Below are 13,184 nucleotides of genomic sequence, written 5' to 3' on the forward strand. Positions count from 1 at the left end.
GGGACGGGCGGCAGAAAGATGAAAGGGTTGGGACACAGATGGGGGGCAGAGGTGGTGCCCTGCTGGGAGGCGGGCAGGTGCTGCTTCCCCCCAGGAGCCACCCCTTCCGGTAGAGGAGCCGCACAAGGCCCCCCTTCCTGGTCTCGTTCTGCCAGCATGCCTGGGTTTGCAGCCCGGCTCTGCTCTCTCCCGGCTCTGCCACCTTGGGCTACCAAACCTTCCTCTGCCTCAGGTCCCTTCTCCACAATGCAGGGATAACAGGAGCTGACTCACAGGGTGCCCATGGAAGTTTCAGGAGATAAATGTTGTAGAGCACTTAGAAGAATGCCTGGTGTGTGAAGGGGCTCGCAGGCGTTTGCCGCTGTCCTTATGAGATGACTGTGCCCCTCGTCTTCCTCCTGGGTGGCGTGGAGCCCCGGGAAGCGGACCCCAGGGGGGCCGTCCCATTTGGAGGTTGGCCGCCCAACAGTTAGGAAGCCCAGTGTAGGAGGCAGGCACACGGGCGCTCGTCTCCAGCTGTGCCACTTTGGGCCGTGTGACCTTAGGTACGGTTCCCTCTCATGTAAGAAGAGTATTACGCCTCCCTGGAAGGGCTGTGTACTCTCTGGAAGTACTGGGCTGGGCATCGGAGGTCTGGCTTCTAGCCCCTGCTCATCATTACTGTTGGGGGACCTTGGGCAAGCCGTACCCCCTCTCTGGGCCTCAGCTTCCTTCCCTGTGAAGGGAACTGGTTAGACGTGCTGCTCTCTGACCTCCTCAGAATCTACCAGGGCTAATGCTCTGGTTTCTTGGGCTCCTGGTTTCCGAGGGGGCTCTGCTCTACGACCCATCTGGCCATTTCCCTGGGGGACTCTCTCTGGGACGGCACAAAGCACTTCTACGTGTGAGGGGCCCAGGAGTGGGCCGCGGAGGGACTAGCTCCCAAACAGCGCCAAACAGCGATCGGTGTTCCCCTCGCCTCCGGGAAGGGTGGGTGCGAGGCCACAGGCAGCCTCAGTGGGTGGGGCGAACTGCGTAGCCGCAGCCGGGAAACTGAGGCCTCAGCCGGGAGTCAGGGGCTTGGAGGCTGAGCCAGGAGATCTGCGAAGGTGGGGTGCTGCAGCCTGCATGCTGGGGGAACAGGGGGCTGAGATGGGGGCCTCTGAGAGCAGCCCCGAGAGGCCAAGGGGAAGGGACTGGGGCGGAAACGGAGGGGAACGTGAGGACTCACCTTCTCGCCTGGTTGGCCCTTTACTCCCTGGGGCAGCCACATGCAACACAGGGTGTGGGGATGAGAGAGAGAGAGAGAGAGAAAAAAGAAGGGATAAGAGAGAGGCGCACACACAGGACTCTGTGTTAAGGGCACAGCGACCAAACAAACGGAAACACTGTGAAGTAAGAAACAAAACGAAACAGACACTGACGTGGGACAAGTTCCGCGTCTGAGAAGCACGGCACGTGGATGGCTCCTGCCTCACCCCTGCCCGACCCCAGCCAGCCGTTCCGGAAAACCGAGAGAAATAGCGGCAGGGGCCTTAAAATTAAGGCCCTCTCAAAATGTGTGTGTGTGTGTATGTGTGTGTGTGTGTCTCTGTGTGTGTGTGTGAGAGAGAGAGAGAGAGAGAGAGAGAGACCCACCTAGGTCAGAAAACCTGCCTGAGAAGCCATTTCCCCAGGGGGCTGGGTCACATGAGGTGGGGGGACGGGGAGATGGGCATGAGGGAGACTGAGTTGTGAGCCAGAGTTTAGCTGGTTTGAAGGTCCAACTAGCACCAGGCACAAAGTTTTGCGAAGCTTAGACACGCTGAGGGATCGTCAGGGCTGGCCAGGTAAGACGGTGGGAGGGGGCACAGGGGGACTCAGGAGGACCATCCAGGAGGATGGGGGATGGGTCTGGGATTCAGAGGAAACTAGGGAGTCACCAAGGGGCCTTGTAACCATAGTGATCAGCAGGAAGACAGCCCCAATCCACCGCGATCCACTGACCCTGGTGGTGCCGGGTCGGCTCAACCCCGGGAGCAGCTCAGGCATTTCACACCCCTGGCCACCCCAGCTCTCATCAGGTGGCTCAGGTCAGGACGCCTACTGGGTGGCCAAATGGGTCCACTGTCACATTTAAAATACCACAAGCGGCATGAAAGCTCCCAACTGGCTTGAAAATAGCTTTGTGTAGAAAGAAATGGGAGACCTCCTCGGGCCTGCCCTCCTGCCCCCACCGCTGAGGGTCAGGCCTAGGCTCAGATGGACACTTCCTGGGGGCATGTGTCCCCAGGAAGCAGGGCAGGAGGCGGGCAGGACTTTGCGTTTTGCAGTCGCCCCCTGCAGGCTGGCAGTGGCACTGGACATAGAGACCCCTGAAACCTGCCTGTTAGAAGCATCTGACAGTCAGCTTGGGTACAAACCCCAGCTCTGCCTGATCCTGGGCAGACTGAGTCTCAACATGCTGATCAATAGGACGGGTTCCCCGGATAAAAGCTGGGGGGCTGTTTCTTCCCTGCCTCGGTGATAGCGGGGGGCCGCCCCAGGGTTTGGAGGTAGAGAACTGAAGCAGAGGGACAGGGCAGGGCAGGACCTTGCAAAAGGCACTTAACATCCAAGCCTTGGTTTTCTCATCTGAAAAATGGGGGTGGAAATGGTGCCTACCTCAGGCAGTCTGTGTGCGGCCTGCTGATGTGCTGAGGCTCTCAGCACGACCGACTCCTGGCACGCAGTGAGCACTCTCCAGTGTTAACTGGATTTGGCGGCCTTTCCTCTGAGCTTACGCCAGGTAACCTCACACAAGGATGCCACACTGAGGCCCAAGGCCAGGCCAGTGAGGAGGTGAAGTTACGAGGCAAGGCGTGTGAATGGCACGAGAGGATGGCATGGGGGTTGTCAGGGGGCACAGGGGAGCCGAGGTGGGCATCGGGGCTGATGGCTGGTGGGGAGTAGGGGGTAGATGAGGAGAGTAGCTTGGGCACGTATGTTCTAGACTCCCTGGGTGGTGGTGAGGCCGGCGTGTGGCCATCACTGCCTTAGGCTGCCGGCAGTGCCCAAGCTGCCCTTCCTGGAAGCCAGTGGGGACGGCCCTGGTGCTGGGACCGGTGGCCTAGTGCCGGCCTTCCCATTTCTCAGCTCTGTGCCTTCCCTGTTGGGCTCAGGAGGGGAAAGTCAGACTGCAAGATCTGAAGGACTGGAATAAAACTTCTTCCCTTCTTCCCTGCTGTTCCTCTCTGAAGCAGACCTGGGTGGGGGAAGAGAGAGGCCTGACCCCCTCCTCGGGGCTGGGGACACTGCCATGGTCTGGAGGACAGGCCAGCACGAAGAAGCAAGCAATGGCCACCCAAGCAGGTACGAATGCTCCAACTCACCACTCGTCCAGGAATCCCAATGGCACCTTTGTCCCCCTGATGAAGGAGGCAGAAACAGTTAGATGCGACTGGAGCTGGGCCATCATATAAAGGACCCCGTGGGCTGGCTAGGAACCCCAGACCTGCTTTGCATGGGCAGTTTGGATGATGGCCAGGGGTCACGTGAAGTTGCCCATTCAGCTCCCAGGGACCGTTAGGCAAGCAGCTAACTCCATCACTGTCTGCGCTCAGGCGCGGAGCTGTGGAGAGTGCGCTCATGTAGGAATCTGGTCTCCAGCCGGAGCCTCAGTTTCCCTATGTGTTTCATAAGGGGTCTAAAGCCCTTCCTCTCTTAGACTTCTGCTGTCACAGTCTATTCCAGCCACGGCCAGGATGGGCCACATCCTTGTCCAGTTCAAATCCAAGGCACAGAGTAGGCGAAGTGGTGGCCCTAGGTGACAGGTCTGGGGTTAATCGGTGCCAGAGATGGGGCTCACTGTCCATGTCCCCCCTCTCCTCCCCAGGCCCTCTGTCTGAGAAGGTCACGAAGCAGCCCTTCTCCATGCCCCTCCTCTCGTCCACCCCTGGCAGGGACCGGAAGGAGGTGGTCCACGAGGATGTGCCTGCATCACGAGTTTCAGCTGCTTGGAGGGAATCACTTTGTTTTGTAGCCAGGGGTTACATCTTCTCACTCTGGAAATCTGCTTAGCAAGTTTCACTCCTCTCCTTTTTGGTAGAAAATATTGTTTTGCAATCGCATGTGTGCAGCCATCATAAAATCTGGGGCGGGGCCTGGGACTTTGCTATGAGTCCGGAAGGACAGAAGGCAGTGGGGGCCAAAAATCAGACGGTGTCTGTCCTGGCTTCCCAGGCAGGAGGGAGCTGGGCATGTGGCTTCCCCGGAAGGGGGTGGGCATTTCTGGGGTGCTTCTGCATTTGCTGACCCTACGGAGGCAAAATGCCTTGAGAGGCCAGTAGCATCTCAAGATGTATGTGGACGCACAGAGAATAGCAAGTGGCTCTGAAATTAGGTTCTTGTCACACTCACAGGCCAACGGGGTCTCCCGTGAAACTTTCACCCGTTGCAAGAGTGGTGGGTTATAAGCCTGGATCTGTTTCTGTAACCTCTCTCAGCGCCCGTGTCTCTCTCCTGGGGTTGCTGGCAGGAGGCCATGAAATGGGGTGCCTGGAAAGCCTTCCCCCAGCGCGTAGCACCCGGTGAGCGCTGCGTAAACGGTGTCTACAGGTAGCAAGCCCAGGATGGCCCCAGGCAAGTGAATTTTAGAAGCACGTTTGTACTTCACACTGTTTGCATTTCACAAGGAGCTGGCAGCAGCAAATCTTTTTGTGGGTCACTCCCAGGTTCCCTCCATGACCCGTGGACCAGTGGCCCGCCCTTCCTGCTGAGGACACCAGGGCCTGCTGGACACTGGCTGTGACACCCCCACGGCCCACTCACTCTTGGGCTTTTGAATGATATTGCAGGATGTGTGTATTGGTTTCTTTTTGTTTCTCTTTTACAACTAATGTTCTTTGCAGTCCCGGCCATAAAATGCTCGGGTTAGGGACAGGCATGGGATGGCCAGAGACCGGGAACTCTGGGCAGCGGCCCCTGCTCTGTGAATTGCCCCCAAATGCTTTTTAAAGGTGGACATTGTCAGAACAAAGTCTGCCCACGTTCTCCCCAGTCATCTGATTTTTCCCCTCCTTGGATTTCATGGGACCGATTCACCCGTCCCTCTTTGCTCCGGGGCTCACACTTAACTGGGAGAGTTTCCATTTTCAAGGCTAAACACTCTCCCACATGCACTTCATTAAGGAAGTCACGGCTGGGCATGAATTCTAGAAGCTGCTGGATTAGTCAAGAGGTTCCAGTAGAATTCATGTCTAAAGGAGGGGAGGCTGGGATGCACAGAAGGGTCTGGAATCCAATGGATGTGGCCCCTGGCTCAGGGAGAGAGGGCAGCCTGGTGCCAGCCCTCGCTCACCCTCCACCCCGTACCTGGGCCCTCTGCGGCTACGGCATCTTGCCTGACTCATCAGACATCTGAGGGCCCATGGTATCTGGTACTCAGTGCCTCTTTGCCCCAGGCTACAACACGTGGAGCAATGTCTGAAGACTTCTAAGATTGTTCTCAAACAATATAGCAGAGACTATAGGAAACTGGTATGAAATGGTGTGTGATAACATGGGTCCCCACAGGTTTCAACTGAAGCTTGGACAATTGGACCAGGTATTTTACCTCTCTGAGTCTCAGTTTCCTCAACTATAAGATGGGTATAATGATAGCTATTTCACTGCATCTTTGAATGAATCAAATATGCGAAGAGTGATTAGCACAGTGCCTGGCATGTGTTAGGATCTCAGTAAGAGAGGACTTTTAGTATTACTTCCACTTTTATGCCCAAATCCCCGTGGTTCCATGGCACAGCTTTTTTAGTATTCAGCAGGAGAAACAAAGGGGGAGGGCAAACAAAGTTTTTGAGTCTATTCTTCCCAGAGGCCTTAGGACAAAGGAGGGCCAGGGGTCTTAGCTAAGCTGGTGTGCAGGAGGATACCCAGTAGGCCAGTGGTCTGCCTCCCCTCCCAGCCCCCCATTAACGGGCCTTTAGTCTAGAGATCAGATCCAGGCTTGGAAGGGCCTTCATGCTATCTTCAGCCTGCTTGGGGCCCCAGGAGAGGTTGCCAAGAAGCCTCACCCTCAGCTGTAGGTTAGAGGTGCTGGACAGAGGCCTCTCACCCGGATATGCCTGGAGGAAAGCAGCCCCCGGACCCAGCCAGCCCTTGAGTGGGGGACAGCAGGAGAGAGAGACACAAAGGAAGTGAGAAATAAAAGCTACTTACTGGGAGGCCAGGTCTTCCGGCGGGACCCTGAAATAGAGGGGGGAAGAGTGAGGTTCACGAAGGTGAAGGCATTCCACACTGCCCAACCAGCTGTGTGACCTTGAAGTCGCTTGCCCTCTAGGATCCTCTGTTATTTTATGAACAAAATGAAGGTAGGGCCTTGATTACTAAGCTTCCTTTCAGTTCTAATATTTGTTCATTCATTCATTCACTCATTCATTCACTCGTTCATTCACTTGTTCATTCATTCACTCATTCATTCACTCGTTCATTCACTCGTTCATTCATTCACTCATTCATTCACTCGTTCATTCACTCGTTCATTCATTCACTCGTTCATTCACTCGTTCACTCATTCATTCAGAAAGGCAGTTAGTGGAGGTCTCCATCATGTCAGGCCCAGGGTAGGGGAAAGGAAAAGAAAGACAAGAATGTCACCTCCTATGTCTCTGCCTCTCATCACTCAAGGATCATTAGGGCTATGGGCCTCATCAACACATCGTCTCTTTTTGAGTCTTTCAGTCTCAGTCAGTGCACTATGCTGTTGGCCACGCTTGCGTGCGGCTCTGGCCTGGGAAAGGGCCTGCGGGGGTCGGGCTCGTTCTTCCTGTTCTACTGCACAGAAGTCAGATGCTGCTCCGATGAAGCAGGGCGGCCGGGAGATGCACCTGCGGGCTCCATGGAACATGACCGGGGATCCAGGGGGTAGGAGAGGGGCTGGCACCCTGGGGGCCTTTTCCCCTCTGCTGGGATGGTGGAGGAGGCGGGACTTCCTTTGTCTGGTGCCTTGGAGCAGCTTCAGACCTCTCCATGATGAGCCGATGCCGGGCATGAGGCAAGACCCTGGTCCCCATCATACGCGGGACCCTGTGTGGCCTCAGGAGCCACACTGTCTTCACTTGTCCTCACTGACCGCAGCAGTGCCTTTCTCAAGCCCTTTATGCATATCCTTAGTGCTCCTGTCTAGCACAGTTCGGGGCATAGACTAAACACTCCGTGCAATGGGTCTGAAGTCCCACCGAAAAGAGGATGACATTCAACAACGGGTATATGAGTGCTAATGACTGTCATAGGAGCAATGTGCAGAGTGGGGGGCTCAGGAACTGAGCAAATTCTAAGAAAATCGTGTCCTTTTCGGGCTGGCACTCAGCTCCCAGATGGGTCTGCTACAAGAGGGTGGCTGAGAAACTGCCCAAATAGCTGTCTCGGGGGCATCACGGAGCAGCTTGTAAAGGGGAAGGAAACCTCTGGAGAGAGCTTCTGGAACTGAGAGGCAGCCCCGACACGGCTTGGACACGGGGTTTGGGAGAGATGGTAACAGAGACAGTAGGATTTGGTTACAAGCATGGGCTCTGTCGTCAGCCTGGCTGTGCTCAAATCCCAGTTCTGCCCCTTCCCAGTCGGTGCCATAAGCAAGCTGCTGGCCTCCCTGTATCTCAGTTTCCCCAGCAAGCTGCTGGCCTCCCTGTATCTCAGTTTCCCCATCTTGTAAGTGGGAAAACAATTGTAGGTGCTTCTTAGGATTAAATGAGATAATGTGTGTGAGGCGCATGCATAGGGGCTGGCATACAGCACGTGCTACATAAATGCTGGCTGTTACAATAATTAGAGAAGAGCACTGGCAGGAGGTACGTGGAGCTGGCTTCGGTTTCTCACTGCAGACACTTTGCCACCAGATGTGGGTTCTTTCCTTCCAGACATCCTGCTCCTCCCATGAACCCCAAGCGTGGCCGGGAGTGGGTCTCAGGGTGGAAGACAGGTCCATCTGCTGCAGGGCTCAGGCAAACCCAGGCAGCACTGGGAGTAAGTCGCCCGCTCTGTCGCTGGTTCCTGAGGACATCCCAGAGGTGGTGGTGCAGTGACTCCCTCATAGAGAACCAAGGTCGGGCCCAGTCAGGGAGTCCTTGGGGAATGCTGGGCAACGGCTCTCAGGGGCCCAAGGCCTGTACCCATGTCCTCACTGCTTGATTTTGTCCCCACGGCACTAGAACATAAGCTCCCTAGGCAGGAATTTGTCCGTTTTGTTCAGGGCTGTGTCTCCAGTGCCTGGAGGAGGGCGAGTTCTTAGTCCTCGATTCCTATTTGTGAATGAATGACCCTGAGGGAGAAGCTCCGAACCTGGGACTCAGCCTCCTTCTTTCCCAGGTCCCCACAGACACAGCCTAGCCCCCAAATATCCTCCTTACCCCAGAGCCTGAGCACTGAGCCCACACCCTCTTCCCGTCACCTCTGCACTGCCTGGTCCTGATGCCATCAGAGAGTGGCGTGTGGAGTGGGGAGCTGCCCCCTCATACCACAGGGAAGGGAAAGGGCCTGCCGACGGGCTTCCAACCTCACGCAGCGGGTCTACCCTGCCTCGGGACAGAAGGGACAGTTTCTTACCGCTCCTGTGTCCCAACCACCTACTCCTCCTACCTCACCTGCACATGGAAGGGACTTCTCTCGGGTCTTGGCACCAGAAAAAGCTATGTTTCGCTCATGCGCCTCCAACAACTTTGCTTTCCTCTTTGCTCTGACCACCAGGAAGCTCGGAGCCCAGCCAGTGGCTCGTTGTGCACAAGATGCTGTGGCATCAGCTCTGGGTCCTTTTGCTTTTCAGCCTCTGTTTTCCACCCTCCCCCACTGTTTCCATATCTAGTTTGTAAATCACCCTGCAGTGTTTTTTAGAATAAGGTGGGTGGAAATATATGAAATAACAAATAAATTAATAAAAGCCCACAGAATAGTAGTTTCTTCCTTAAAATGAAAGGCTTATCATAATCTTTGTGGATCACCAAGGATTTAAATGCATTACTATATTCTGACTGGAAAATATATATATACACACATACACACATATAATGACATGTACATTCCTCCCAGTTCTTAGAAGAGTCAGATGCTATTACTGCTCCCATTTTATAGATGGGGAAACCAAGCACAGAGAGGTAAAGCAGCTTGTCCAAGGTTACACAGCCAGAAGAGGCAGGATTCGGACCCAGGCAGTCCGGCTCCGCGGCCCATGCTTAGAACCACTATATTATGCTGCCTCTATACAAACACGTAGTAAACGTCAGCTAGTATTTCAGTAAGGATCGCCGTCAACCAGGGTAGCAGCTGGCTGTCACATATTTCCCCGTATTTCTCCTGAGAAAGACACCTCCCTACATCCCTCTGTCATCTGTTTTGATCTCACAGTCCCCACTAAGAAGCCCTCCCTGAAATCCACAGCAGGCATGGCCAGCGGGTGTCAGCTTGAGGGCAGACTCCAGTGGATTGGTAGTGACTGACTCCAGCATTCTGGTAAGAAGCCTCCTGATTGATCAGCAATGTCGGTCAGGGACACAAGGAGTGGGGCAGTGGTAACTGCAAAGTTTCTACCACTTAAATGCCCCCTGCTGCTACTTAAATCCATCCTCCAGGGTTGTGTTCTCCAGGCGCTGGCCATCCTGTGCCCACAGGAGCCTGGGTCTTCCACTGGAGTGCAGAGCGACCCCAGGAGGGGTTCCTAAGGGAGGGTGGGGACCAGCTTGTGACCAGCTGCCATCTCCTTATCCCTTGCCTTCCTCAACAGGATTCTTCCTTTGCAGGAAGCGGATAGAACAGGGCTAGGAGGTGATTCTTGCCCTGGCCGGCTTCCCACTTCCTCCTCGTGCTTTCACCCAGAGTTGGTGAAGGTGCAGGACACACAGGTGCTGTGGGTGAGGCCTGCCCCTCACTCCGGGCTCAGGTGGTGGCCAGGCAGTCGGGGACTGTGGGGGAGGCCCTCCCCACTCCTCTGCTCCTGTGCTGCAGGGCTGTGGGGGCAGCAGCGCCTTCTCAGGTGGCTGGAATGTTCCAGGGGACGAGACTGGCAGGGGCTCCCAGGAAGCTCCATTTCTGGTGAGGGCAGGGACCCAGAGCTGCCGCTGTAGGTCGGCCCAGCCGCAGGGCTGCGTGTACGGGGGAGGTCCCATGAGTGGGGGACGTGAGGACTCTTTCTGGCTTCATCAGAAAAGAAGGGGGAACGCAGCCCATTTCCAGCAGGTGGTCTGTTGAAGTTTCCTATGGCGGAGTTTATTTTGGAAGACTGATGACAGGAATTGAGATCTGACATCGAAAATATGCCACGATAAATCACCCCCTGCTTTCAGAGACTGACATGATTTCCCTCCCCACAGCCCGGCAGTCAAGAGAGCTGGGCAGGGCCGTCAGCGTCAGTTCAATGTGCCTTTCGAGACCCGATGGAATAGTGACTAATGGTCTGACGGCGAATCGGGCCGGCTGCTCTCGCAGGCCAGACCGAGAGGGTAGCCAGTGTGGCAATGGCCGCTCTGAGGAGGGGTGGGGACAGGGCAGCTTTCGGGAGCCTTGGCAACGATCCAATGTGAGGGCCCCGCCCTTTCAACTCCAATCCCCAGCTCCCCCGGCAACCTCTGGGCCTTTTGTTGGGGTATCAGATGCTGCCCTCAAAGCAGACTGTGCTCCTATTCTCTGCATCCATTACTTCGGGGAGACAGTCTCCTTGGGCCCTTCTCAGGTTCTCTGGAAATGGCTGGGTTCCCTTGCCTCGCCCTGGGCCTCAGGGCGACGCCTGGGGAAGAAGTCTGACAAGCTGTAACTTGTATTGTCTCCCAACCTAGCTCCCTGACATTGATCCCTTACATGGAACACCACCACCCACTGCAACGACCACCTGCCCAAGGTAGCCTGGCCAGAATGGAGCTGCTACAAGAAGTCCACACTCAGAGCCACGCGCTGACCTCCTCACCGAAAGGCCAGGAGACCTTTCAAGGACCAGAACTGAGAAGACATTATCTCTTTCTTCTAATACCTGGAGCTTCTTTGAGTCCAGCTGCTGTTTCTGGGGACAAAGGAGCTGGGCTAACAATGGGGCAAGCCAGCTTTTCAGATTGAAATTGGGACCTACTTTGCCCCAGGAGCGGCCACTGCCTCGCCTTGACAGGTGAAGGAGTGGTAGGAAAGCAAAAGGGTCACCTCCTTCCCTGTGTCAACATTCTGGAGGGACCCCACAGACTTCTGCGGAGGGAGGTACAGGGGCTCCCCTGGACGATGGGGCCGGCTGTCAGTTCCCCCACCCAGGGCCCCGTTACCAGCAGGGAGCAGGGCCTTTCGGATGTGCAAGACTGGGCGGCTGGAGTTACTTACAGGAGGTCCTGAAAGAGACAGAGAAAACGCCAGGGTCAGTGTCACTGCGGGAAGGACACGCCGAGCTGCCTTAGAAGCAGCGTCCAAAAATTCTTCGGCCGAGGGGATTCCATCTGGTCCTCGGAGTCTGGATTTTCCTGGCCCACTTTCACCACTATAATCTCTTCCCCCTTTATTTCATCTCCGTATTTGCATTATTGGATGAGAAATCCAGAGGTCTGGGCCCCAGGCGCAGCCCAGCTGAGGCCCTCACTTCCCGAGAATAGTCTCCTCTCACTCCCCGCCCCAACCTGGGTACACGGCTGCCTTCCAGGATGTGCGTGGGGCCACGGGCACCGAGGCAACACGGCAGAAGGCCAGCCGTGCGACAGAGCCTCGGGAGGTGATGATGGCTATTAGCAGGCTCCTCGAACTCTCCAGGCTTCCACGAAATGCAACAGAAAACAAGCAGGAGGCCGCAGGGGCACACGATGTTTCTCACTAGGTTCCCCGCCTGATGTCTATCTGGCCCGTCCTGGTTTCTGTTGAGCCGGCGAGTCCCTCCTCCCCCCCGCCCTCCTGTGCCCAGAGGTCCCTCTCCTTCTGCGCTTCTCTCTTTCTTCTCCCCTACTTCTGTCCGCGCCGGCCCCCTGGGCCTCAGCAATAACCCCATCTCGTCGCCCACGCCCGCCAAGAAGCACAAATGCACGAAGGGGGCAGGCGGACGGGTGCGGGGGAAAGGTGGAGAGGCGGCGGCAAGCTAGGGAGCTAAAAGCATGTCTGTTGGACATGAGTCATGAGACCCCCCAGGGCCCGTGGGATTCCCAGCTGGGCCTGGAGCGTCCGCCGGGCCCCCGGTGACCTGGCCACGTTAACACAGCTGCTACTCTGTTGCGTCTTTCATGCGTGGCCAAGAAAGACTCCTTATGTTTCCCCTGGTTCCTCACATTCCCAAAGCCGGCTTCCTTCTCTCTGCCTTCATCTGCCTGCCTCTCTCTCCGGCCAGGAGGAAACAGCCTCTTTCATGCTGCTCCCTGTCAAGCCATCACGTTGGGGTGGGGGGGACGGTGAACAAAATGTTTTAAATTAAGAAAATAATAAGTCAGGAGGAGTGGTGACTGGGTGGAGAGGCCCAAGGCAGGCGGGCAGGGTTGAGAACGGCGAGAGGGAGGGAGGCTGAGGGAGGAGGGGAGCGTCTGGGACCTATTAGGCGGAGGGGCAGGGGAATGTCACCCAGAATCTGAAAATATCCCCTGAGCGCAGTGTGCCAGAGAGGCCGGCCCAGCTGGAAAGTCCATGCCTCTGGGCTGGGGGGCACATTCTCACGAGAAGCAGGCTGGTGACACAGTTCAGCACATGGCAGTTTTGGGGATGGTTTGGCCACATGGAGGGAAGGTGCCCTGCGCCCTCCAGGCCTGACAGGCTCCCGATGCTGGGGACACAGCCTTGCTCCGGTGACAGCCCTGCCCACTGTTAGCAGTCCTTGCTGTATGTGTATGCCTGGTGAGGCCGGACAGCTGATGCTGGACCCCACTCTCAGCTGGTTCCCAGGAGAGCCATTTGTTGGGTCCACCCTGGAGTGATAGAAATTCTATTAAAGGTTCCACGAGTTTTGGGGACACCTGGGTGGCTCAGTCAGTTAAGTGTTTGACTTCGGCTCAGGTCATGATCTCATGGTTCATGAGTTCAAGCCCCGTGTTAGGCTCTGTGCTGACAGCTAGGAGCCTGGAACCTGCTTTGGATTCTGTGTCTCCCTCTCTCTGCCCCTCCCCTGCTCACACACTGTGTGTGTTCTCTCTTTCCCAAAAATACACATTAAAAAAAATTTTTTTTAAAGGATTTTAGGAGTTTTTAGATCATCCTCACCACCATCATCACTGCACACATCTCCATGAGCCTCCCTAGGTGCCAGGCACAATTCTAAG

The 13,184-nt window shown here is 55.9% G+C and overlaps 1 protein-coding gene across 1 annotated transcript in view; it reads right to left on the reverse strand.

The window, feature by feature from the left end:
- COL13A1 (collagen type XIII alpha 1 chain) overlaps positions 1 to 13,184 on the reverse strand; it is a 148,394-nt gene that overhangs the window by 73,462 nt on the left and 61,748 nt on the right. Inside the window, exons 3-6 of the mRNA XM_039233270.1 lie at positions 11,281 to 11,288; positions 6,154 to 6,180; positions 3,330 to 3,365; positions 1,211 to 1,237 (exon numbers count right to left, since the gene is read on the reverse strand). Of these exons, the coding sequence (XP_039089201.1) occupies positions 1,211 to 1,237; positions 3,330 to 3,365; positions 6,154 to 6,180; positions 11,281 to 11,288 (98 nt within the window). The remainder of the gene's footprint in view (positions 1 to 1,210; positions 1,238 to 3,329; positions 3,366 to 6,153; positions 6,181 to 11,280; positions 11,289 to 13,184) is intronic.

Source organism: Hyaena hyaena, unplaced genomic scaffold, assembly GCF_003009895.1.
Source record: "Hyaena hyaena isolate Hyena2069 unplaced genomic scaffold, ASM300989v1 scaffold_73, whole genome shotgun sequence".
NCBI classification, from domain to species: Eukaryota; Metazoa; Chordata; class Mammalia; order Carnivora; family Hyaenidae; genus Hyaena; species Hyaena hyaena.